General features: G+C 40.9%; 2 protein-coding genes across 2 annotated transcripts in view; one reads left to right on the top strand and one right to left on the bottom strand.

The window, feature by feature from the left end:
* The window catches only part of dock7 (dedicator of cytokinesis 7), a 44,706-nt gene extending 41,080 nt beyond the window's left edge, over nt 1-3,626 (bottom strand). Inside the window, exons 1-2 of the mRNA XM_079157669.1 lie at nt 3,504-3,626; nt 142-241 (exon numbers count right to left, since the gene is read on the bottom strand). Of these exons, the coding sequence (XP_079013795.1) occupies nt 142-241; nt 3,504-3,541 (138 nt within the window). The 5' untranslated portion in view covers nt 3,542-3,626. The remainder of the gene's footprint in view (nt 1-141; nt 242-3,503) is intronic.
* A 1,254-nt stretch (nt 3,627-4,880) lies between these two features.
* Nucleotides 4,881-15,121, top strand: atg4c (autophagy related 4C, cysteine peptidase). The gene is made up of 11 exons (XM_079158463.1): nt 4,881-5,008; nt 5,134-5,255; nt 6,367-6,450; nt 6,902-7,132; nt 8,870-9,209; nt 9,909-9,979; nt 11,070-11,272; nt 11,506-11,584; nt 12,365-12,441; nt 12,935-13,054; nt 13,458-15,121. Exons 2-11 carry the CDS (start codon nt 5,180-5,182, stop codon nt 13,623-13,625), a joined length of 1,449 nt encoding a protein of 482 aa, XP_079014589.1. The 5' UTR covers nt 4,881-5,008; nt 5,134-5,179; the 3' UTR covers nt 13,626-15,121.
* The last annotated feature ends 7,724 nt before the right edge of the window (nt 15,122-22,845 follow it).

Here is a 22,845-nt window from a genome sequence, read left to right as displayed (position 1 = left end):
GAAAAATCAACAGCATCTCAACTGTTGACAGCTGAGACACTGTCATTGTAATGTATGCTGTGTTTTCAGACAGCAGCTGTCACACAAGACACGATATCAACAGTAGGCTCCGGCCTTTCACCGGTCTCTGAGACTACTCACTGTGTTGCTTGTTGCGGCCCCAACGTTGAGGTTTTTGAATAGTTGCGGGGACCCCCCATACTGGCCTGCTATCTGCTTTCTGACCTCTGCTGCCACAGTCCTGCAAACAGAGGAGAGGTGGGAGGGTTTAGGGAGGAAGAGATGTCTGTGTAATGATCCACAAACTAGACAATGTTGGCTTTGTTATTACGACTGAGAATCACAACAATACAATACTGTAACAATGTTTGGCCATAATAATAATAATAATAACAATGGGAGAAAACAGGTGATTCTGCAAAACACAATACTGAAACACACTCCCCTATGATACATTATGATCGATACTGCAAGGCACTCTTCTATTACACAGCCTAAAACCTGTGGATCTGAAGAAGGAATTACCCCCTTAAATAGCTTTTATATTTCAGATGTGTGTGCGTATCCAAAGAGAAAACAATCGCAGCTCCGGGGCCACCGTACCAACAGTATCACAAGATACACCGCACGATCACTTGTGCTATTAGTCCCACCCCTATGGCTGAGAATAAACAGAAAACTTTCAAAGCCAAGTTTACCTTAAAATTCAATCAAATACGTTCAGTCCTAAGGATAAGTGATATTCAGCATTTTAGCTGCGAAAAGGGCATTAAAAAAAAATGTTCCGTATCAAATTGTTATTCCTGGAGAACATAAAAGGAGTTTAATGTTAAAGCAAAGTGGCTAACATTACGCAATAATATTGTATTCTGAGATATTTTATGGTTTCAATCCAAAGTGACACCTGATGACACTTACTGTTATTCAACTGATATAAATCAACATATTAAAAGCATTCCTTCACACTGCTGGATTTTGCTATTTTTTTACCTGAAATACATGAAGCTTTTAAAGATTAGGCTTCCTAACCTGAACAATTGTACACGCAATTAGGATTTTCTCTGTGTCTCATAGTCTAACTCTGTCACTTCGGACAAACTCCTATATTCCCCCCAGACAGAGAGGAAAAAAACAAGTAAAAACCTCTGGACCCCAGTGGTCAGCACAAAGCTCTTGCAGTTCAACAGCTGCTGTTGCCGCACTCATACACAGGTGCTCTAAATCACAGCAAGCACTGAAAACCACTCAGACCTTTGCCTTGAACAAAACAACAACGCAGCAAGTAGCCCAAAGTGACACAAACAAATAACACATTTGAACCAAGGATGAGGTTCAAAACTCTGAAGGCACAAGGTGAGGCTGTATGGATCCAACAATTAGGATTAACCATGTTTATTCATTACTTTTCTTCATAAGCAACACACTATCTTCTGTTCGTCTTCGCTCTCCATTCTGAAAGCACTATCACAGTAACTAGTATGAAGGTTACAGTAATGGTGGTGAGCAAGGGTTAGGTGCGATCCAGTCAGCAATGTTGCAAAAACCGCCAACGTCTGAACAGAGTCTGGTTTCCCTTAAAGCCACCGTAGTGCTGAGTTCATCACTGTTCCGTCATAAAGAAATACAAGGTTGCAAAACAGAGGAGGTTTAAGCTAATCTTCTACAGTGACAGCTGCATGGCCCGACTGGCCAGTTTTAAGATGAACTTCATTTAGGATAACGTGATAACGTGCTGTAGTAGAGCTCCAGTGGCCCTCTGCAGTGCAGCGCTGTTCACAAACGGAGAAAGGCAACGGCACTGAACCGACAAACACATTCCACAGTCCTCCCACCAGACCTTCACTCAGCACAGACGAATAACTCGGGTAAACAAACAGCCGTCTCTATCTTGAAGATGGTAATAACACCGATAACTCCCAGGAAAAAAATACATTATAGTTATAATATAAGAGAACCATTCAACTGAGACATGTGGTGTAAACTTCTGGGTCACTTTAGTAACACAACTTTAGTCACTTTGTTTGTTTGCCTCAATGTGTGACATAAGCTAACGTACTTCCATTACTACAAATCACTTAAAAAGGTAGAATTGAGGTACTTTTTTTCCCGATGGTTAAATGAACGTGAGCAACATTAAAAGACTAAGAGTCTGAAAATGACAAACACATTTTTAACCTTGTGTTTAGGAAAGTTTCACTGAGATTTCAACTGCACAAATGCATGATGTGGATACAATATCACAAAGACTTGCACAGTATAATTCTGATAAAACAGCCAACCACCTTTGTGACGTTAAAAATGCTTATTTTCTGTTGAAACTGTGTCAGAGAGTAGTCTCCTCAGCTGACCATCCCATCAGGCATCTCAGCCTCATCCTGCGTGAACAACCTGCCATGAGATGGGACATTCTCAATCCACATAAATCAACAGGAAAACTCTCAATAATAGGACGTGGTTTTGATTAACGGGGACTGGATTCACACTATAATAGAAATGCAGGCAACACCAACAAAGAAGTAAACATCCTGACATCCACGATCACAGCAGACACAACTTCAGATTCCAACCTGCAATGTTTTGTCAAAGAGAGGAAGACAGAGAAGATCATGTGTATGTTCTGTAATAATGTAGTTTTTACATATAGAAAACAAAATACATTATAACAGATATTCCTCTTCTCCAACTTCATGTCATCATGATAACCTCTCCAGAAGGGTGTAAAAGTGTAAAATGTCTGACATTGATTCTGAGGAAAAACTGAATCAATAAGCAGACAAATATTAGTTTTCGCTCAATATTTACAAGATTGACTTGACTGTGAATTCAATAATCAGCAACACATGTTTGTGTTGAAAGGAATACAACAGAATATATATCTAGACATCAAACGTTATCTATCTATCAGCTGGGATGATGGTATTTGACAGCTCGCACAAAGACCTTTGTTAAAGAGATTAGCGTACTTTGATCTGTCTGAGAGGCGATGGAGAGATTAATATCTCGCTGCTGATGGAGGCTTTTGTTTCCAGTCTAACTGTATTACAATGATCTCTCTCGTCAATGGGTTCTCGCTTAAAACACAACTTAAAGTTCAGTCTCATCTCTACCGTTAGTGCCCACTAGCTTCCCATCGTTAGCTAACGTTACAGTGGGCAGGATAGCCAGCTGTCTGAAATTAACGGTTTTCAATTTACAGTGAGTCCCTTTCGTTGCGGATAACGACCAACAACCGGAGTGCCTGTAATACATGTATTTCAACAATGTAACGTCTCCCTCCTTTGTTAGCATTCAGGGGGGAGAGAGACTAGAAGCTAGCGGTGACGCCGTCTGTCTGGGTGGGTCTGAGCATCTCTACCGATGTGGCTAACGAGCGGCTAGCTCTGATAGCTGGGCCTCCTCCACAGGGTTCCCTCAGCGGTTGGTCTGAGGGCGACCTACATAGAGGCGACATAGTGCCTCGGTGCGCCTTTGACGAGCTCGTATCGGGGTCTCGAGTCTTTTACCTGCTGATTTTCTGGGCAAAGGCGCGGCGTTCAGCCATGGCAGTGGCCGCTGATGTGCTTTAAAATTCCCAGGCAGGCTTGCAGGCTTGCAGGAGGCAGACTCGGCTTTCCAGTCACTCACTACTACACAGGGAAAACTGGAAAACGGGAGAATGCGATCGTTACCGTAATGGCAGTAATGGTTTGCAACAGAACACACCCCAAAGAAAATCTATTGCGCACCGTACTGGGAGGAATAAAGCTACACTGTTAAAGGTTTTACATCAATTATACATCGAAGTCACCCTTTTTTATAAATGTCATTTAGTTTTCTTTATTTTATCATTGTTATTTGATTATTCCTCCTTGAACACCGTGGACATCCATTTCAAGACAGACATTATGATTTTACCTGAGAGATTAGACGCATATGATGTAATATATTGTACAATATTAAAGCCCAAATATGAGAGCCTTGTTGTTCTATCTACACAATACAAAATAAACACACAAGATAGAGGATAGTGTCAAAGTACAAATATTTTAATTTGAATTTAAATTGTTTTTTCCCATTCTCAAATTAGTTATAAAAATCTAAATATGTTGCATTCATTAGATTATAATATAAGTATATTTTTAGTAATGTTTTTATTTGTTGTTAAATGGTTTTTATATATACTTTATTCACTTACCCTCAAGTAATTTGCAAGCATTCAATAAAAGTCTTATTCATCTTTAGCATTCTTCAATAGATATATAATATCCGATTTTCCTTATCTAGTAAATATTTAAAATTAAACATTTGTAATATGTTTAGTCTCGTTGATGTCACTGAGAACAGGATCCCTTTTTCAAGAGAAGCCTGTGGACGAAAAATAGATAAATATACAGTCAAATTCATACAACGTTTTAAAAAGTTATCAATGACAACTGATATGCTGTATATTAAAACGTTAAGTAACAGTATATTTAATAAATGAAAGAAAGTCTAAAATATTGCTTAAAAAATTCCTATGGTGTATGTTTATTCTGGTGTGTGATGTGACCATGCATGTTGAATGATTCATTCACAGGCAAATGATGATGTTAATTGGAGATGACGTGATGAATGTGTTTGGATGAGATAGACGCCTCCGGCTTTTTATTCGTCGCCCTGCCAGCATCATAGACTGAGCCTTTATATACAATAAAGTGTGTTTTGTCACAAGGAATAACTCAAACGAGCGGAGCTTTAATTCTAGACACCAGTGAATCGACGGCAAAAACCCCGCCCGCTCGGGCTACCTGGATTTATACATCGAGCGTCTTCTCAGCCCCAACGGAAACACCGCGAGATCACGAGTTTCCACTCTTCTACTTCCTCAATGTGTAAACATTGCAGATCGCGGGGCAGTTTTAAGTTATGCTGCAAGTCATGGGCGATACACCCCGTTAAACTATTGGTATTACAACAATATACAACGTTGTAACGTTTGTACAAAGCTACAAGTGGGGAAAAAAACCTGGATCGAAGAGGAAGTTCCGAGGTAACTGTCACTGTAACTGTCACTGTAAGCTGTGATTTTACGTAATTTTCCTTTATGAAGTGATGCTGATCCGGTGAACTATGCACACTCTCTTCTGAGCGTTCGCATGTGTGTTTGTGCACTAGGGTGTGTGCGCAGTTTGGGAATGGGTTGCATTCCTTGCTGGTCCAAATGGAGAATAAAAGGAGCGACGAGGTGGACACATTGAAGACAAAGTTCTTCTCTGTGTGGCACAATGTGAAATACAGTAAGTAATTTGCTTTAGGCCAGCACACACACACACACACACACACACACACACACTAGACGTACACACAGCCCTGCCACCCAAGCTTATTCTTCACTTTATTTCTAATGGTTTCATGCATTACTGCTGGGCTGTTTCAACCTGTCCATATAGCTTTCAATCTTATTTTCTTGACCCGAGTTATGTTCCTTAAAATGGAATTTGTACAATTTAAATCCTAATTAGCTTTATTGACCAAGTATGTGTACACATAAAAATGATTTGAATTTTTGTGTCCTTCACTATACTTACACACAGTTCCAAGAACAATTTCCAGGAGGATAGAAATAGACATACAGCTAAAAAAACAAGGACAACACAGCTGAACAAAGACAGGTAAACATAAATATGATGTACAACAACATACAATGTATATATGAGTCAAAGTAGGTACAGAGAGAGATCAACAACATGTACTGCAGACACGAGAATCTGCACAAATAAAAAGAAGCATCAGAGTTCAATGAGACGACAACCTACTGCTGTTGAGTCAGCCCTTAAAATAGCTCGATGTCATTCTGTGCCACATTGTAATCTTTCAGTAAGACTAAAGTTTATTTAAAACACCATGGTTATTATCTACCTTTTTTAAGTAACAGGAAGAAAAGCAAAATATGTAGTAAGTAGGATAAGAAGAGCAAGTATAGGCAGAAATCTTGGGGCTGACCCAGATCACTGAATGATGGGTGTTGTAGAGCAGGTGCGCCAGCCAACTGAGTAAACAATGTCATGGCCGGCTCAAAACCATGACAAATAACAAGAGGACACAAATAAAATCGTCAAAACCTCATGAGGTGTGGCGGTCACTAGTGCTAATGTGTACGCATGAATGAAAGAGTGAGTGAAGTGTAGTGTGGTAAAAGGAAAGACTACCTAGGCCAGGTGAGGTGTGCTCTAATAGGACCGGGAACACTGGGCACAGGTGTTCCCAATTCGCCCCAACAACGACCCAACCACACAGACAAGCAGCCAGCTCAGCAGCCAAAAGAGGCGGGGTCGTCACAATAGAACAAGTTTGTTTTTAACCAGCAACTTTACCGTAACCCATTGTCTTCTTTATTGTGTGTCTTAGGTTGGGCTCTGAAATCGAAGACCTCATTCAGTAGAAACTCCCCGGTGCTTCTCCTCGGAAAATGTTACCATTTTAAGGCTGAAGGTATAGTGCGCACGCATACGACTACAATTAAAATACACACTGACTGCATTCCCTATAATGACATTCACATGCATACACATCCAAAGGCTTGACATACACACCATTTAATGTCATTACTGTAACAACCATATGGGGTCTGGTGAGGACATTTCAGATTTAATTGCAGGGGCCACAAAGGATGACAAAGCAGTGTAACACCAGTACCACTCACGGCCATTAACTAGGACATAAGATTGGGAAGATATTACTTGGGTCATTCTTTTTTTGGTGCACAGCCCTTTTGCAGAAATAAAAAATGTCCATTGTGCAATTATTTGATTTGAAATGAGACACAAGCTTTTACGTTAGGTCCAAAACAGAAATAGTAATAGGATCCTTAAAATGAATACATGATTAACTTTAACCAGTAGATTTATCATCTGTTTGATCACGTGTCATTTGTTTGCCCCAGATGACGACAGCGCCACAGAAGCCTGCTGTGAAGCCGCCGATGAGGACTCCGTCATGGGGAACATTGAGGCTTTCCGCAAGGATTTTGCGTCCCGAGTGTGGCTCACCTACAGGGAGGAGCTGCCTCCTCTGCCCAGCTCCACCCTGACCTCCGACTGCGGCTGGGGCTGCATGCTGAGAACCGGGCAGATGATGCTGGCTCAGGCACTTATTCTGCACTTCTTGGGCAGAGGTGAGCAGAAAGATGGGGACCACCCATGAGTTTATGGTCCGACCCTAGACGTTCAAAGGAATAGGAGGGAATGCTAAATATATTCCTTCTTTACAAAAGTAGGTTCATTTTTTTCTGGCTTTACTTAATCATTTCAAATTTTTTGTGAAAAGCTAGATGAGATTAAATAATTCATTTGACAATTTTAGTGGGGAAAATCACACACAGACATTTCTTTATTCCACAAGCCCAAAATATTTGGGAACCCCTGCTCAAAAGGTTAGAGAAAGGGGGCTTGTGGCTGGAAGGAAGCTGATTTGAATCCTCAGACTAGCTGGAAATTCTGGTTGTGACAAAATGTACCTTCCTTCTTACTTAACAGCCACTATTGATCGGCCTTTGACCAAGAGAAGAAGCTGCCAGTGTAGATATTTGGAGATTGCTTGCACCCTGCGGCTCCCAGGTGTTCTTTCTTTGAACTACTCTATATGAATGTGGAGGTGGGCATTGATTAATTAACAAAAGCCTTTTCGTAATGATACAGAGATCTAAAAATGTATCCAGCATGGTGGCTACAGTGGCTGAAGATGTGGGCAACATAAAGATATGGTATGTCGTAGTTATAAAGACATTGCAAGAGTGAATCAGACTACAGATCATTGAAGGTCATTTTGAAATGCACTGCGATTGGATCCCATGTCTGTTGTCTTTATTTCTTTTCAGTTCACTACCTCTTTTTCTAAGCAGGAAGCCAAACTTGTAGCCAATTTAGACAGTTTCCTCATCCTCAGTATGAAAGGGAAAGTTTAATTTAGTTGATGCGAAGCATTTAAGATGAGTGAATTCCTCATATCTTTGTCAGAGCTGTTGTCTCTGAAGTGTCCGAGACTTTACCGGCCCACATAATGAGATGACTGCCCGTTTAATGCAGTCATTTAGAAAACAATATTTAAAACTTGTTCTTCTGTCCAATCTAAAATATGTCATTAATGAAATATTTCTCTATAAAATGACTAATGGCCACTTAAGGACATTTATTGATCAATTTCACTTTGATTCACTTTGGATCAAGGTCATTTTGTTAATGCTTTAGACTCTACTCTGGCCCATTTTATGGCCTGGGCCACTCCCTTTCTCTCCGCCTTCGGCTCCCACCCTGTTTGTAAGGCTAAGGCACCGTTAAAGTGAAATACTGGGACACTCAAACTTATAATTGAACAGAATGACACCTATTCTGTGACTGAAGCGCACAAGGTTCTGTCTGTTTAAGGCAAAAAGCTTAAATTTCACAAGTTCTTAAAGACTTTTGGCTTGCTCTAAATTGAACTTTGATGTGTTGAATGATCAGGTTCAGAGAGCCTCATAGATATCTGGTCAAATAGTATATTTTATTGCAAACCTGTGAGCTTTCCTTGCACTACAAATTTAACCTCTATTTTACGTATGGATTGTTCATCTCTTTTCTGTGTTGTCATGTTACAGTTGTTTTGAACATATGCTATCCTATCTCTTTAATCTCCTTCAATATTGTGTTAAATCTCATCTCTAGAACTTTCTTTCTTTGTCAAAGGTGTTTTTGAGTGGCAGCCTATTCTTCTAAAACAATTGATACATTCTTAAATGCAGTACAGGTTACTGGTACCATCAGTGGTCTAAGAAGTAAAGTTCTTAAGCCTAATAACATGTGTATTCAAAGGCAACTTTACTTAGTTTTTGGTCTCTAATGTTGATTCTAGCTGATGATTTATTCCTCCACAGACTGGACCTGGTCGGAGGCGATGTCGCTCCAGCCTTTAGACGCAGAGACGTGGACTACCACTGCAGCCAAGCGTCTGGTGGCTTCTCTGGAGGCCTCTCTGCAAAGTTCCCCCAGGCCCTCCGATGAAGGATCACCACCCGCGCACCAAGCCCAGGCCCAGGGATCCGCAGAGGAGGCAGACGCACACTTGAAAGAGATGTACCACCGCACTCTGGTATCCTGGTTCGGGGACAGCCCCTCGGCTCAGTTAGGCCTCCACATGCTGGTTCGCATTGGCCTGACGATGGGGAAACGGGCGGGGGACTGGTATGGGCCTGCTGTGGTGGCACACATCCTCAAGTAAGTCTAAAAACTTACTTCACATGCACCCCACTTCTGGCTTTCACATAATGAGTTATTGCTGCACAGCATTAACAACAAGTTTGTTGATCGATTAATACACAGATTTTAGACAATTATGTTCATTTTATCTATAATTTAGTATATGAACTTTCATTAAAAAAGTATTTGTAGTAAAAGTGTTGCATTTTAAAGAGGTATAAAATGAAGCAAGCACACATTTGTATTGGAGAAGCTGTATCTGTTATTTTAACTCGATAAATGACTTAATTAATCAATCAGTGCAACAAAATTATCATCATTCATTTTCTGTCAATCAGCTAATGGACGAATAGTTTCAGCACTATTCATGTTAATGTCCTTTTATTTCAGCCATTGATAAGAAGTATTTTAGTCAAAATAAGGATGCAAAACATTGGATTAAATAAAAGCTAAATGCTGAAGTATTCTTTGACGTGCTTGAGGTGTAAAACAAATCTGTATGTACGGATGTTACAAAGAGCCAGCAGGATTTTTATAAACCCTTGTGGAACTGTCCGTGTGTGAACTAGCTATTGTATAATCATTACAGTTAAGTTGATGGTAATATACAGTATATACTCCTAATGTTAACTTAGCATAAGCTCTGCATGTAGACATTTACATCCCCTCACTCTCTCCGCCTCCTCTCTCCTTCTCTCCTCTCTGTCTCTCTCTTAGGAAGGCTGTCGAGGAGGCGATGGACCCTGGCTTGGCGGGTATAACCGCTTATGTCTCCCAGGACTGCACAGGTATGAAAGATGAGCCTGCTGCTGATACAAACAGGATACTGGGCACAACGCCCAAACTGACCCTTCTTTTTCCATCTCTCTCTGCCGCTGGGAGACTACGGAGTAGCTTAGAAGGGTGACAGGAGACTCACAGTGTCTATTACCCAACAAATACATCAACTCCAAATCTATAACGTCCCTCTCCAACCTCTTCTTAACCCCAATAACTTGTTTTTTTGATTCATGTTTGTCTTCTCAATAGCCAGAGCAGAAGAAAGCTGGTGTGAGAGCGAGTGTCTTGTCGTGTTATGAGTCTGATGTTAGAGAGTCGCAGAAAGAAACTGGGAGCAAATTCAACTTGTGCGCTTTCGACCTCATGACCGTCTGTACAAAATGGAGTTCATCAAATGTCAGTCAAAATAAAAGTTAACAATTTAGAAAATCTGTTGTTTATATTTGATGTCATCCATCAAGCAAATATGCTAAACGTGCACTATTTCCTGTTTCTCAAAATGGAAGAATTTGCTGCTTTTATCTGTTGTATCAGTATGAATTTAATCTCTCTGGGTTTTGGATGTTTGGTCGGACAACACAAGGACTTTGGAGACGTTATCTTGAGCTATGAGAATTTTACACACTTTTCTGACACATTAGAGATTAATTAATTATACATTCAATTAAAAAAATTACTGACAGGTTAACTTGTGATAAAAAATAATCGTCCGTTGCAGCCCTAATATAATTAACATGCATCCCAGGTATGGTAATTAGTGTTTTCAGACAGATCAAAACACAATGAAAGCATTTTTCAGAGGGAAAAGTAGAATAAGGTGTTTGCTGTTTATTCAGACATTTAAAGACATACTGTGAAATATTTCGAGACGATAAAGTGACATTTATGAATCGCACTCTTACTGGAAATGTCCATAAAAATATGCATATATTTGGACATTTTGCAAACAATTATGAGATTATCTCATACAAACAACAACATAATCAGCTGTTCATTAACCATTCTTTCTAATGACGTTGACAGAATTGCAGATAGCTTGACTGACGGGGCAGATATGGAAACAGACAAATGACTTTTGTGTTATTGATCCCCACGTAGTGTACAGTGCTGATGTCATCGATAGCCACAGGGCACCAAGAGCAGGGCAGGCCTCAGCTGAGGGATCCGATGCCCCTCCCTCCCCACAGAGCGACCAACCACTGTCCGCCTCCACCCTGTCAGACAGCCGCGCTGTCATCATCCTCATCCCGGTGCGGCTGGGAGGGGAGAAGACAAACCCTGACTATTTTAACTTTGTAAAGGTGAGGGATACATGTAGGTCAGGGTGGTTTGTTGAACTCTTTTGGTGTTTGATCACATGTACACTCATGTACAGGGCTCAAGTAATTATTCTGTGAATAGGTTACTGTGGGGGTTGATGAGTTTAACATGTGTTACTCTCATTGAAATACAGTATGTGTGGAAACAAAATCAAAGTATTTAGGCTCCCAGTCAGATGTACTTTGTATTTCTCTGTCCCTGTCTCTGCATTTAGAGAATACTGAGTCTGGAGTACTGCATAGGCATCATCGGAGGGAAGCCCAAACAAGCCTGCTACTTTGTAGGATTTCAAGGTTAGTCTTAGCTTAATGCAAAACAGAGGGAGACACACAGAGAGAGGTTGGTGTGAATAACAGATTATTTTGCATAGTATACCCTTCCTATGTGAAGAGACAAAGTAAGTTAATGTATTCCTGTTTGCGTGAGGAAAACGGAGAGGAGTGGAGATGGAAGCAAGTGAAGCAGGGCTTACTTTATTCTCTCTGACCCATCAAAGCCTCTCCCATTTATCACAAGTAAACCTCCCAAGTTGTGAGCTGTAATTGATTTCCATAGGAGGCATGCATTAAATTTCATGCGGGGCCCCAAAGTGAGCCACTCTTCATCACCTTCAGGAGCCAGGAGGAACCTTCAGTTGTACATCTTGGCAGTCAATATTTACGCATTTACATTTTACCAATTTGAAATACAGTGGTGGATGATGTCTAAATGACAAGCAATACATTCTCCCTGCCAAGGCGCGGTACAGCGCGGCATTTATCATATGCAAATGGTCGAACATAATTGCGTGTTTGTAAAAGTAATTCCCCCCCACACAAAAATTAAATGACAACCTCTTTTTCTGTGGGTGTAAAGAATGTGCTTGTACAAACGCATCTGATTATGCAGAATTTAATCCACCGTGGTGGATATTAAAAAGCAACAACCTTCTGGGAGGCATATTTGACGCACACAAGCCTAACAGTAGGCCAAGCGGGTGACTTTGAGCTACTCTGCATAGAAATTGGAGAGAAGCGCGTTTTTGTAATAATCCGATGTTTTTGAATAACTTGTCTTTTGTTTTGTCCTTGCAGATGACAGCTTGATTTACATGGACCCTCATTACTGTCAGTCTTTTGTGGATGTCAGCACCAGCGATTTCCCTCTCCAGGTAATGTGAAATTACACAGACGAGCTGACTGGGGCCCCAGTAATGTGAATTTAATAGTTTCTGTTAGTACTTAAGGGTATGAATCTTAAAGCAGCCCATGGCCCAATTACCGAGTCCCTATCTGCTGATTTATTTGCTGCTCAGATGTGTGAAGCTGCCACTTAAGAGAAATACGGCAAATACGGGATCAGGTATTTGTGAGCCTGAATATTTCAGGACCCATACATAAAAATCAGCACACGGTGCTGTATAGTAACTTTGTTTTATGCTTTTGCATCCAGTGGTATACAATGTGACAACACACCAGAGTTGTAAATTGATGGATGCTGTGACAGCAGATAAATAGGATTTCATTCATCAAATGATGCAGAATACATCTTATTCGCTGTTGTCGCTGCCATGAAGTGTATGTAATGCCCCGCAGTTGTAACACATTATCTCGCCCTTCAGCTTGATGAATATTTTCTAATGTATTTTGTCTCTTTTTGTCTAGTCATATCATTGCCCCTCACCAAAGAAGATGCCTTTCAGCAAGATGGACCCAAGCTGCACCATAGGTTTCTACTCTAGAAGTGCTCAAGACTATGAGAGGATCAGCCAGGAGCTGTCTAAGGTAGGGAATAGTATTGCCTTAACACAGGACTCCTTAAAATTACTTCACAGCGCCAACATTTCACAATAATTATTATTATCACGATGCTATATTAATTCTGTTTTGTGCCCTGCAAATGTGTGATCAGTGTGATAAATATTGACCAGTAGGTGGCACCATTTAGCCATGAATCTTTTCTTACTTTGCTTCTCCGACCAGTCAACATGTTGGGGTAGATGTTGTAAACCAGCCTCTAAAGAAATTATATGACAATGAATATACTGTAATTTCTAAGAGGGAATAATTAAGGTGCAATAAGATACCACTCGTTAGGTTAAGTGATGAAATTGAAAGCAAACTGTTATGAAGTGTACAGGATGGTGCAACACTAGCGCTCCGTCTTGAAACACTGTTGTTGTTCCAGGTGCTGCAGCCGTCAGCAAGGGAGAAATACCCCGCGTTCACTTTTATGCAAGGTCATGGCAGAGATTACGACCTGTCTGCAGGCCTGACCTCGGAGAAGAGAGAATGGCCCTTCATCCGTGACCCGCGGAGGACGGTCACCACTACCGGGGACTTTGTGCTGCTTTGACGGCGCTGTTTAAAAGACTCCAGACAGGGAACTTCTTCTTTTAATGAATCGAACTGCTGATATCCAACGCCTCATGTCTGAGCCCGTGGTGACACCGAAGGTTATGGAACTTTTTAAAATTACAGTAACTTGGTGAACACATCCTGAAAACTTATTCTAGTATTTCTTTTCTTTTTGCCTGGAAATGTGAGCTTGCTGAACATTTGTTCAGGAAGCTTTTGGTGCTCTGCTTAATTTCTTGACTTAAAATGTTTTACATAGCGAAGAAGAGGAATACTATTCATTTTGCACCATTTATTTGCTGTATGGACTTAAAGGCAAGCTGTTGAAAGCGACTATATCAACACGTCCAATTTTGAGAGAATTCGTATCGGAAGTCTCAAAGGGAGTTTCTTATAATGATTATAAGGTCCAGTTCAGCACGACACCACAATGACGTAACAGTGTCGTATGGCGTTGGTCCACTTTAAAATCCTTTCACAGGGCTACATGTACAGTATTTTCACAAACGTTTCTTAACTGTGGTTAGCACTGGGCTAAAAGAAGTATTGTAAAAGCTTCAAATAATATGGGCCGAGGGCTCTCTGATGATGGAGCAAAGTAACTTTTCCAAACTTCTGTGCCAAAAAACTCAAACGAGATGAATTCTTCACCCGACACCTCACCAGCACTAGCATGTGGGACACATGCTTTAAAGGACACTTTCTTCATAATTGTGCCAACACGTCTTTTTACTCACGCCAGAGCTGATTTCTTAGTCAGAGCAATAGCATATGATGGTGTTGTCTGATGGTATAATTGTTTGCTTGTCTCGTGTGTTTTAGAGTGGTATTCATCTCTGATTTATGCAGTTCGTTAAACAGATATCGTCATTTACCATATCTCATTAAGTGCTATCGGTTAAGAATTACCTTTTACAATAGAATCTTTAAGATGTAAAAGTATTTAACATATTCTACTAACACACACTGTAGTCAAAGCATAAAAAAAGCATTTAGGGAATCAGAAAAAAATATAGTTAAATTTATCACCACATAAAGAAATCCGAGAGACCTACTAGATCAACTTTCCAAATCAATATTGTGTGCAATTTACAATTCTGGCCAATTATTTCAAAGGATTTTTATCATTTCAAACCATCCCTTTTGTATTGCAATAAGCATTACAAAATTGATTTTCTAAAATGTAATGTTATGTTTGTTAATGTCTCTTTCTTGTGATTTTCTTTCCTCATTTCTAGTCTCCAGCAGTGAGTGACTAAATGATCTGTTGCCGTTCCTACAAAACACCTTGACAGTATCTGCACCTTAATAAACTACACTAACACATGTTAGGTTGCAAAACTTCTCATGCACTTAGATTTTTCATTTAAAAAAGACTGAAGTATTCTGACTGATGTATATTTTTCATGTGCTTTCCTGCATTACATGACGTGCATGTCTTTTTGAATAAATGAACTGTATAATATGTTTAATAACATGTCAAAAAGTTTAATAAAGTGAAAAATATTTGACTTCCTTAATCCGTTTGCCTCTTTTGGGTCCACTTGAAGCATTTGAAGGGACTCTAGTAGAATAAAAAAAAATGTCTTCTTCATTTTCAGTGCTCAATGCAAACCTCAGTGGTGTGTTGAAATGCATTCAATCCCTTTCTCTCCCGGTCAAATGTAATAGATTAAAACTAATCGTACGTGCTAACCATCTCTACAGCCCATTAACCAGGGACCGGAAAAAATGTGACCCAGTGACACTGGCAGCAATTGTGTTCCTCTGCAGAGGAAAAGAAAATATCCTTGTGTGCAAAGCTCTGTTACCATGGATAATCTGTGTGTTTCCCCCTTAGTTTGAGCTATGCCGGACTGTTTTTCTGTACAATACAAATTCTTGTATTATGATGAGCCTTGCTTTTTAAAAGGAGGGAACTGTCCCTTGTGTGAGAGAGCCGGGGCAAGGGTGAGGATGGATGGACAGAAACGAAGAAGAATCCCTCATCTGTTTTCTTCTCTACCATGGAGAAGCAATGGCAAAACACATAAAGGCATCATTTAGATCCCCCGTCTGATCTGTGTGTTCGTCCATTTCGCTTTTTTTTCTTTTTATGGACGGCCGACTGGCTGTGTGGACAGAGCGGGAACATCAAGTATGCAGAAGCAAAAGGACCGGCGACATTCTCCAACTTTGGAAGATGGAAGGGTTGAACGGACAGGAGGGAGGCGTAGGGAGGGGGTGAGACATTTGGGGATTTTTGTCTGAAACATGAAAGAGCATTTGTGCTGGGGGGCACACAGCGCTCTGAGGGTTGTCTGTGTTCGCCATGTATTTACAGGGGATGTATGAATATTTGATTAATGAGTCACAGGCTCGAGGGAAATGCAATAAGCGAGTGGTGGCTTTACAAAGCAAGCCGATCACACACATACACACAGACACATACACTATGCTCCCCCCGTTTAGCACAGCTGCCTAAAGTGTCATTGACATTGCAGATTCCTGAAAATCTAATCTGCAGCCGGGCAAATTCCTCACAAAGAGGGAGTCCATGAGGGTCATTCCTCTGTTCCACAGATGGATGGATGGATGGATGGAAGACGGGGGGGTGCGCATAAAGACCCAGAGACGCCCAATAAAGATTTTATTTTGGTGTCATCTGCAAGAGGAAATGGCTTGTGGCATGCAGCCCTTAGAGGGATCAACAGGGAAGGGGCCTTCTCATATCTTAAGATCATACCTGTATTAAGGATAAACCCCTGATTAGGTTAAGTCCTACAGGCTTCACTGGGACAAGGAGACCTTTGGGACTTGACCCACAAACCAAAGATGTGATCTGCTGGGTGAATCTTGATACCATGATAAGCTGTTCGAGGTTGAGTTTGTAGATGCTATCTTCAAATTGACACCGAAAATGGGAGTGGGAAGATGAAAGGACACTGACACCTTTATGCATTTGTCAACTAAGTTGTTGACAAATGCATAAAGGTGTCATGTCCTGACAAACCATAAAGGTGCATAAAGGTGTCAAAGTCTTGACAAACCTGTGAAAAAATGTCTTTAAAATGAAAGTTTTGGACATAACTGGAAAAAGAAGGATGCAGATCTCTCAATATCACTGCATGTAAAACAAGATTAATCATAAATATTTTGCTGTGAAATAAATGGTACCGTTTTAACACATAACATATAATGCTAGAAGGTGCCTTTTAATGTGTTGCCTCCCTTACAGACCTATGGAAAATACACACATTATCAGTACTGAATGGGGTGTGTTAAGCTTTCTCCGTCTCATGCTAACAGTGTCAACACATTAAACGGTTTTCTTTTCGGTGACAATGTAATCAAAACTGTCTCTTTTAGTTGTATTGAAGAAGGTGACTGTGATACACCAGAAAGTGTCGATTCTATTCCCTCTAACCCCGTGGTTCTCGGGATCTCCTCCAGCCAAGATCAGACCATGATGGATGACACTGAGAACATCCAGAAGAATTAGATTTAACAAAAAGGGAACGACACGGGTTGGAATCTATGTATGTGTATGAGAGTGTGAATGTGTGTGTGTGTGTGAAGCTGTGTGGATGTGAAGAAGCTCAAAAGTGATGTGTACAGTCTTTTCCATTCATGAGTAGTGTGTAAATTTATATGGATGAGTGTGTAGTTTACATATGTACGTCTTGTGTGTAAGTCATTCTAAATCTTAGGTGTCACACTCCCTTCCTGTCTTCACACCAGGTGCAGGGGTGCTAGATTTATACCCAGTAGCCCTTGCCCACCCTTGTGGAATGCCATGCATCTTCAAACAGGTACTTCACTTTGAAATCTCATCTCGGCGTGATATCTCTAGGCGGCTAAATATATCCGGCTCCCGGATCCTGCAGCCGTCGGAGCGTAAATACCGCCTGCGCTGCAGCAGACTGCATTCAGAGTCTCAAGTCTGTCCACCCAACTGTCCACTTGTCTCCACCCGTCTCCTTCTACCAACTCATCCCCTATCTCTCCTGTTCACAGGAGCTCCTGGAGAAGTGCTGAGGCATTGCATGCCTCACACATCTCTTCTGGGTGGAAGCCAGACCGATGTCATGATGCTGTGATTAATCAGCACAACACAGGACAGGAGCTTTAAGGGTGCACCACCAAGTGAACATGACCCACAGCACATATAAGGTCAAAGGTTCTTCAACTTTTTTCACCCTCGGGAATCAAACGGGAGAAACATGTTTAATAAAACTGCTTTTCTTGTAACATATTCTTTTAGGAATCACCAGTGCATTTTTCAAATAAACATGGCGGCAAAAACTACGACACCTTTTAATGAACTATAGACTAATCATAGACTTAGCAACTATTCAATGGTTATTGACTTTCAGTGTATTCATATTTTGAGTTGAGGGTTGGTTACATTCCTTTATTGTTTTGAAATATTCTATATTTTTTAATTATTTCAAATAAATTGTAATTTAAAGCTAATAAAATTAATTATTTAAGTAAAAAAAAAAAAAAGGTTTGTAGTAAAACACGGTCCTTTGTTTCAATTTGATTAGTTTCTATGTCATTTCGCGTATTATTTTTGGAGAAGCGTTCCTAATAGTATGGTGTTAGTAAATTCAAATATTTTACCCTGATTTAGAGGAGCTGTATCTAACATTCTGAACAATATCGCAGCAAGCAACTATTTGCTATGTACAAATATAGTGGAGTAATATTTACCTGAGCAGAGAATGAAGTCACTCTCCCTCTGCGTGTGCTGTAATCCACCAAGACATACGGTAGCTGGGCCGGCCGTGTCTGCTTTCACTGGATGTTTGCGCATGTGAGCGTGCCCCACGGGTGAGCCGATGGCTGCTGCTCTGCACTGCTCTCATACGGCCGCTACAGCTGATAACGCCTTCCCTCAGGTAAACACTGTTGGCTCTGTCAACACTTTCGCCGTAGTTTGCACTGTTAGTGCTGTTAGCACAATTAGCTATGAGCCCATAGTATGAGCTGGCTCACCGTCGACATGTTGAGAGCCGTTGAGAGGCAATCGAAATGCTCGAAATCTCGACTCTTGCACCTTTAACTCAAAATTAATTTGCTGAAGTGTTGTCTTGCCGTTTGTGGCTCACAGGGTCACTGATTGGAACAAGTGTCAAGAAAATGTATGGACTTTTGTCAATCTGTTTTTAATTATTATAGTTTAGAAATAAGCATTTAAATATATTGATCCTGGTCCTAAGTCGATGGCTACACTAAAAGATGGCAAGCTACTGTGAAAAAGCAACTTTCGAACCTATTGTTGTAAATAATCATTATTTAAATTGAAATGACTCCTCGGACAAGGTCAGTGAGGACGTCATCATAATTTCATTCCTTTTCATTTCGATTTAATATCAAAAAACAAATAAATGTGTTGTGTGGCATTATAGATCAGTGAGGAAATTCCTTCCTTGCTTTACTTTACCTAAATAATACCGCAAACCTCATGTGAGGGGGCTGAATTTGTTTTTCACTGTGATTATTTTGCATCAGTCTTCCTCTCTTCCCACTGAGAGGAGTGTACCATGGCAGAGGCCCAAAGCAAAGCTCCTCTTGTGTTGGCTAACCTTGCCCGGCTGTGACAACAAGAAGGGCACTGGAGTTAACATTTAGATAACGGATGTGTGTGCCACTTTCGATTTCCATTCCTGGTGACAGGGAATCTTAGGAGCACATCACAGGTTGCGTATGTGTGTGTGTTGGGGGCGGGGGCACTCCTGTGTTTCCTGCATCTCAGGGGTGATGTGGAGGAACGCCGAAATTCCTCATTCTGCTGTCCTCTGAGGCATGGCCGGCCCTCTGTCAGCTTTTACTAACCAGATGCATCCGAAACAGGAGCAGAGGCTGAAGGCAGGGGATATTGCCTGCTGTGTAGCTGTCGACTTGTTTCTTATTGCATGCCTGTGTTGAGCAGGGTGGCAAGTGTGTGTGTGTGAATGGGAGGGTGGAGGTTATGAGGGTGTCAGCCTGTCTGTGTGTAAATGTGTATGGCAGGACATGCTATGAATTTAGGAGTGTGTATCATCCACCACAAACACACACACACACACACACACACACACACACACACACACACACTAAAAGACACATATTTTCTCTACCTAACTCTTAGATTGTAACTAACACCAGTCTCTGGCCTGTAAGTTTTGTCCAACGACTGCCTCAGGAATATGAGGGTATGCGTGTGATTGTGAATGAGTGTGTGACAGAGAGATCATCATTGTTTTGTGTGTGTGTGTGTGCACACGCACAGGTGGGAGTGAGTGAAAGGTATCCTCCGTCCTGTAGATTTGTGTCTATGTGTGATACTTTGCAATCTCATCTCCATCTAAAACTCCTGCAGGCCCTGTGCACCATTACCGCGCGGTTGCAATAAAAACCCACAGTAATTAAAGGGGATCTGGCTGTAATTGCCTCAGTGAATCAACTTAATCAGCACCTGTGCTCACAGTCAACCTAATGGTGCAATCTAACCTTTTAATACTCCAGAAATTAGAATTGTAAAAAATTATACACCTGATAATCATTCTGTATTTTGAAACTCTTGAGTGGACAATGAGTGGACCATTGTCCAAGGCAAATATTAAAGCTGCAGTCTGCTGAGTGTGCATACCAGAGTGTGTGTGAGTGATAGAGCGAGAGAGAGAGAGAGAGAGAGAGAGAGAGAGAGGCAGAAATGTCAGGATGATGACATGCCGCAACTAACTCGAAAGTAACTAAGTCGACTAATTGATTAGAGAGCAATTTAATTGGCAAACATTTTGATATTACATAAATTGTTTACATATTTTTTGCCATTGAAAAAAAAAAGATTTACTGGTTCTACTAGTCTCTATGATTGTACACAAAAAATATTGGGGTTTTTGACTGTTGTCGGAGAAAATAAGCACTTTAGATAAGTCAACATCGGTTTTGGGAAAATTAGAAGCTTGGTCATCATAAGACCAGGTGGAAACCTCCGGTTCGGAAAAGTGAATCTAATGCGGTAGTGCTTTGAACTTGCATTCTCTCCTCGAGCCAACAGGGGTGACTTCTACTACTCACTTAATTTAATATCTTAAAAAACATTGTAAACATGGGTTTATAGTCTCAATCGCTAGTTTCAAGTCTTCTTCAACACAGCATGATGTTAATTTAGTAAATGATGGTCCCACTTAGAGTGAAATAGACGATAAAGCAGGGTATGTTTTAGGGCTCGGCTACCTTTTGATTGACAGGTGGCTACCAAGGTGTTTTCCTGTCTGGGTTCTCCTTGTTTTCGTCTTAGAACTTGAACCCAAAATAGAGAGGAACTGTCATATTAACTTTCACAGCGCTCACATTCCACCTGTTTGAGTACAAACTGCTCCACAAAACAGAGGTGGCATGGTTTGCACTCAGTTGTGAAACAGGATTGGATGGCACAAAAACATTCTCTTGAATTAACTGTGTTAACTTGTCCGATTAAAGCCTAGTATTCACCGAACTGTTAGCACTGTTTGCTGTGCCAGTTTTTTTAATTGACCAGACAACAAACATCGCCAACAGAACTTTTTCACAGCAGTTATTTTGACTTTCCTAACAGCAAGAAAAGCACCGATGCTGTAACATTGATGATGGCTGTTCCATTTAAGTGTAGTTAATATGCCGTGACAACTAGCTAGCATAAATAATAGCAGGGGCCCAGGAACTGGAACAAATACAGTAACTTAGAACGGTGCACTCAGTAGAGTAGGTTAAGAGCAGTGCATGAGGAGTCAGTAGGCAGTCAATGGCAGTATAAAACAGGCAATAAAAGGTGTTCACAACAACCACGAGAGGTCATTGAGCATGCATCCAGAACTGACCACCCAGAATATTATGCAGTTTGCTATACGGCAGAATGCAAGATTAGTCTTGGACAGACACAGAGGTGCACTCAACTCACTCACTGACTCACCTGATGATGCATATACACACGCAACCGATCGCATGATCCTGCTGGCGAAGATAAAAAAAGGCTCTTAATTACAGCAGTGATTTTCTTGTTATGACGTGGAAAATATCTGCTATGAAAAAGGCTCTTTACAATGAGGTAGCCAAGTCCTGTTCTTGCTCTCAAACTGGCAGATGTTGGCTGTGCAGAACGTACACACTTATCACTGTAATGGCCCCGGTTTGATTTTGATTAGGGACCATGTCGTGCCACTCTCTTTCTTTCCATTTTATCTACACTGTCACCTTCAGGTAAAGGCAAAATTTTACAAAATTAGAAAAAGTTCCCACATCGGAGTGCAGTGATTCAGCAGATATAAGCAGAGAACCAGGTTGAAAATGGCTGTGTGGTACAGCCTATAAGGATCTAGACCTAAATATAGTCTGTAGAGTACGATAGTTGCAATAGAGTGCAAAGTGCGTGTGCATGTAGCCTGACAACTGTTTTAGAGGAGCACACATGCAGATTATTTCCTCCTTGGAAAAAGCAGTAAGAGATGGAAGTGTGTGACAGAGGTGTACCACAACAACAGACATAGATTTCAATACATGCAGTATGCACTATTAAACAATACAATACAATACAACAACCACAAGAAAAAACACAGATAACGACACTCCTAAAATCATGAATAAATTAGTACGCCCATTAATCTCGCACCACTGGGCCCACGGCCTCATTGAAATATAGGTCTTTTCAACACATATACCTAATATACTAAAAAAGAACATTTAAAATGATTCAGTGGCTTGCATGAACACATTAATTTTCAGTACTAAAAATATATTTTTAAGCAGGTCCTGGGCCCTACTTCTTTCTTGTGTGGAATGCATAATGGATTCCTATGTAATCCATTACGGCTGCTGAGGGAGCGAGAGATAAAGAGTTTCCAGCAGCAGCCACCCGGGGTTGTTCTTCTTTAAATGAAGTTTTAATAAAGAACGACGGAGAGGCTGTACAAGGTCAATTATCAGACTTTGCCCATCCTCTGATACCGTTCTCGGATCCCTGTGCTTAGTTAACCATAATAGCCGTCAGTCATAGCATGCTGATCTACACGTAAAAACGTCAAGACGCCCAGACGAAGGCTGAACCTATCTATTCAACACCTCTGTCAGTGTACGTTTACTGTTGACTATTTTTCGTCCTGACTGGCACATAAGGTCGCCACTGTCACAGACAGGCAAATCAGGAGAGCTGACTGTGGTCGACGTTCATTTGTCAGTGCTCTCGTTGAGGAGGATATCTCTTTATGCATCAA

This window comes from Pholis gunnellus (genome assembly GCF_910591455.1).
Source record: "Pholis gunnellus genome assembly, chromosome: 4".
Lineage (NCBI taxonomy): Eukaryota > Metazoa > Chordata > Actinopteri > Perciformes > Pholidae > Pholis > Pholis gunnellus.
This window is presented reverse-complemented; position numbering and strand designations above follow the sequence as displayed.

Coding starts and splice junctions, on each gene's coding strand:
- atg4c (XM_079158463.1), top strand. CDS start 5,180: ATGGAGAATAAAAGGAGCGACGAGGTGGACACATTGAAGACAAAGTTC. Junction 5,256..6,366: donor GTGGCACAATGTGAAATACA/GTAAGTAATTTG, acceptor TGTGTGTCTTAG/GTTGGGCTCTGAAATCGAAG. Junction 12,442..12,934: donor CCAGCGATTTCCCTCTCCAG/GTAATGTGAAAT, acceptor CTTTTTGTCTAG/TCATATCATTGCCCCTCACC.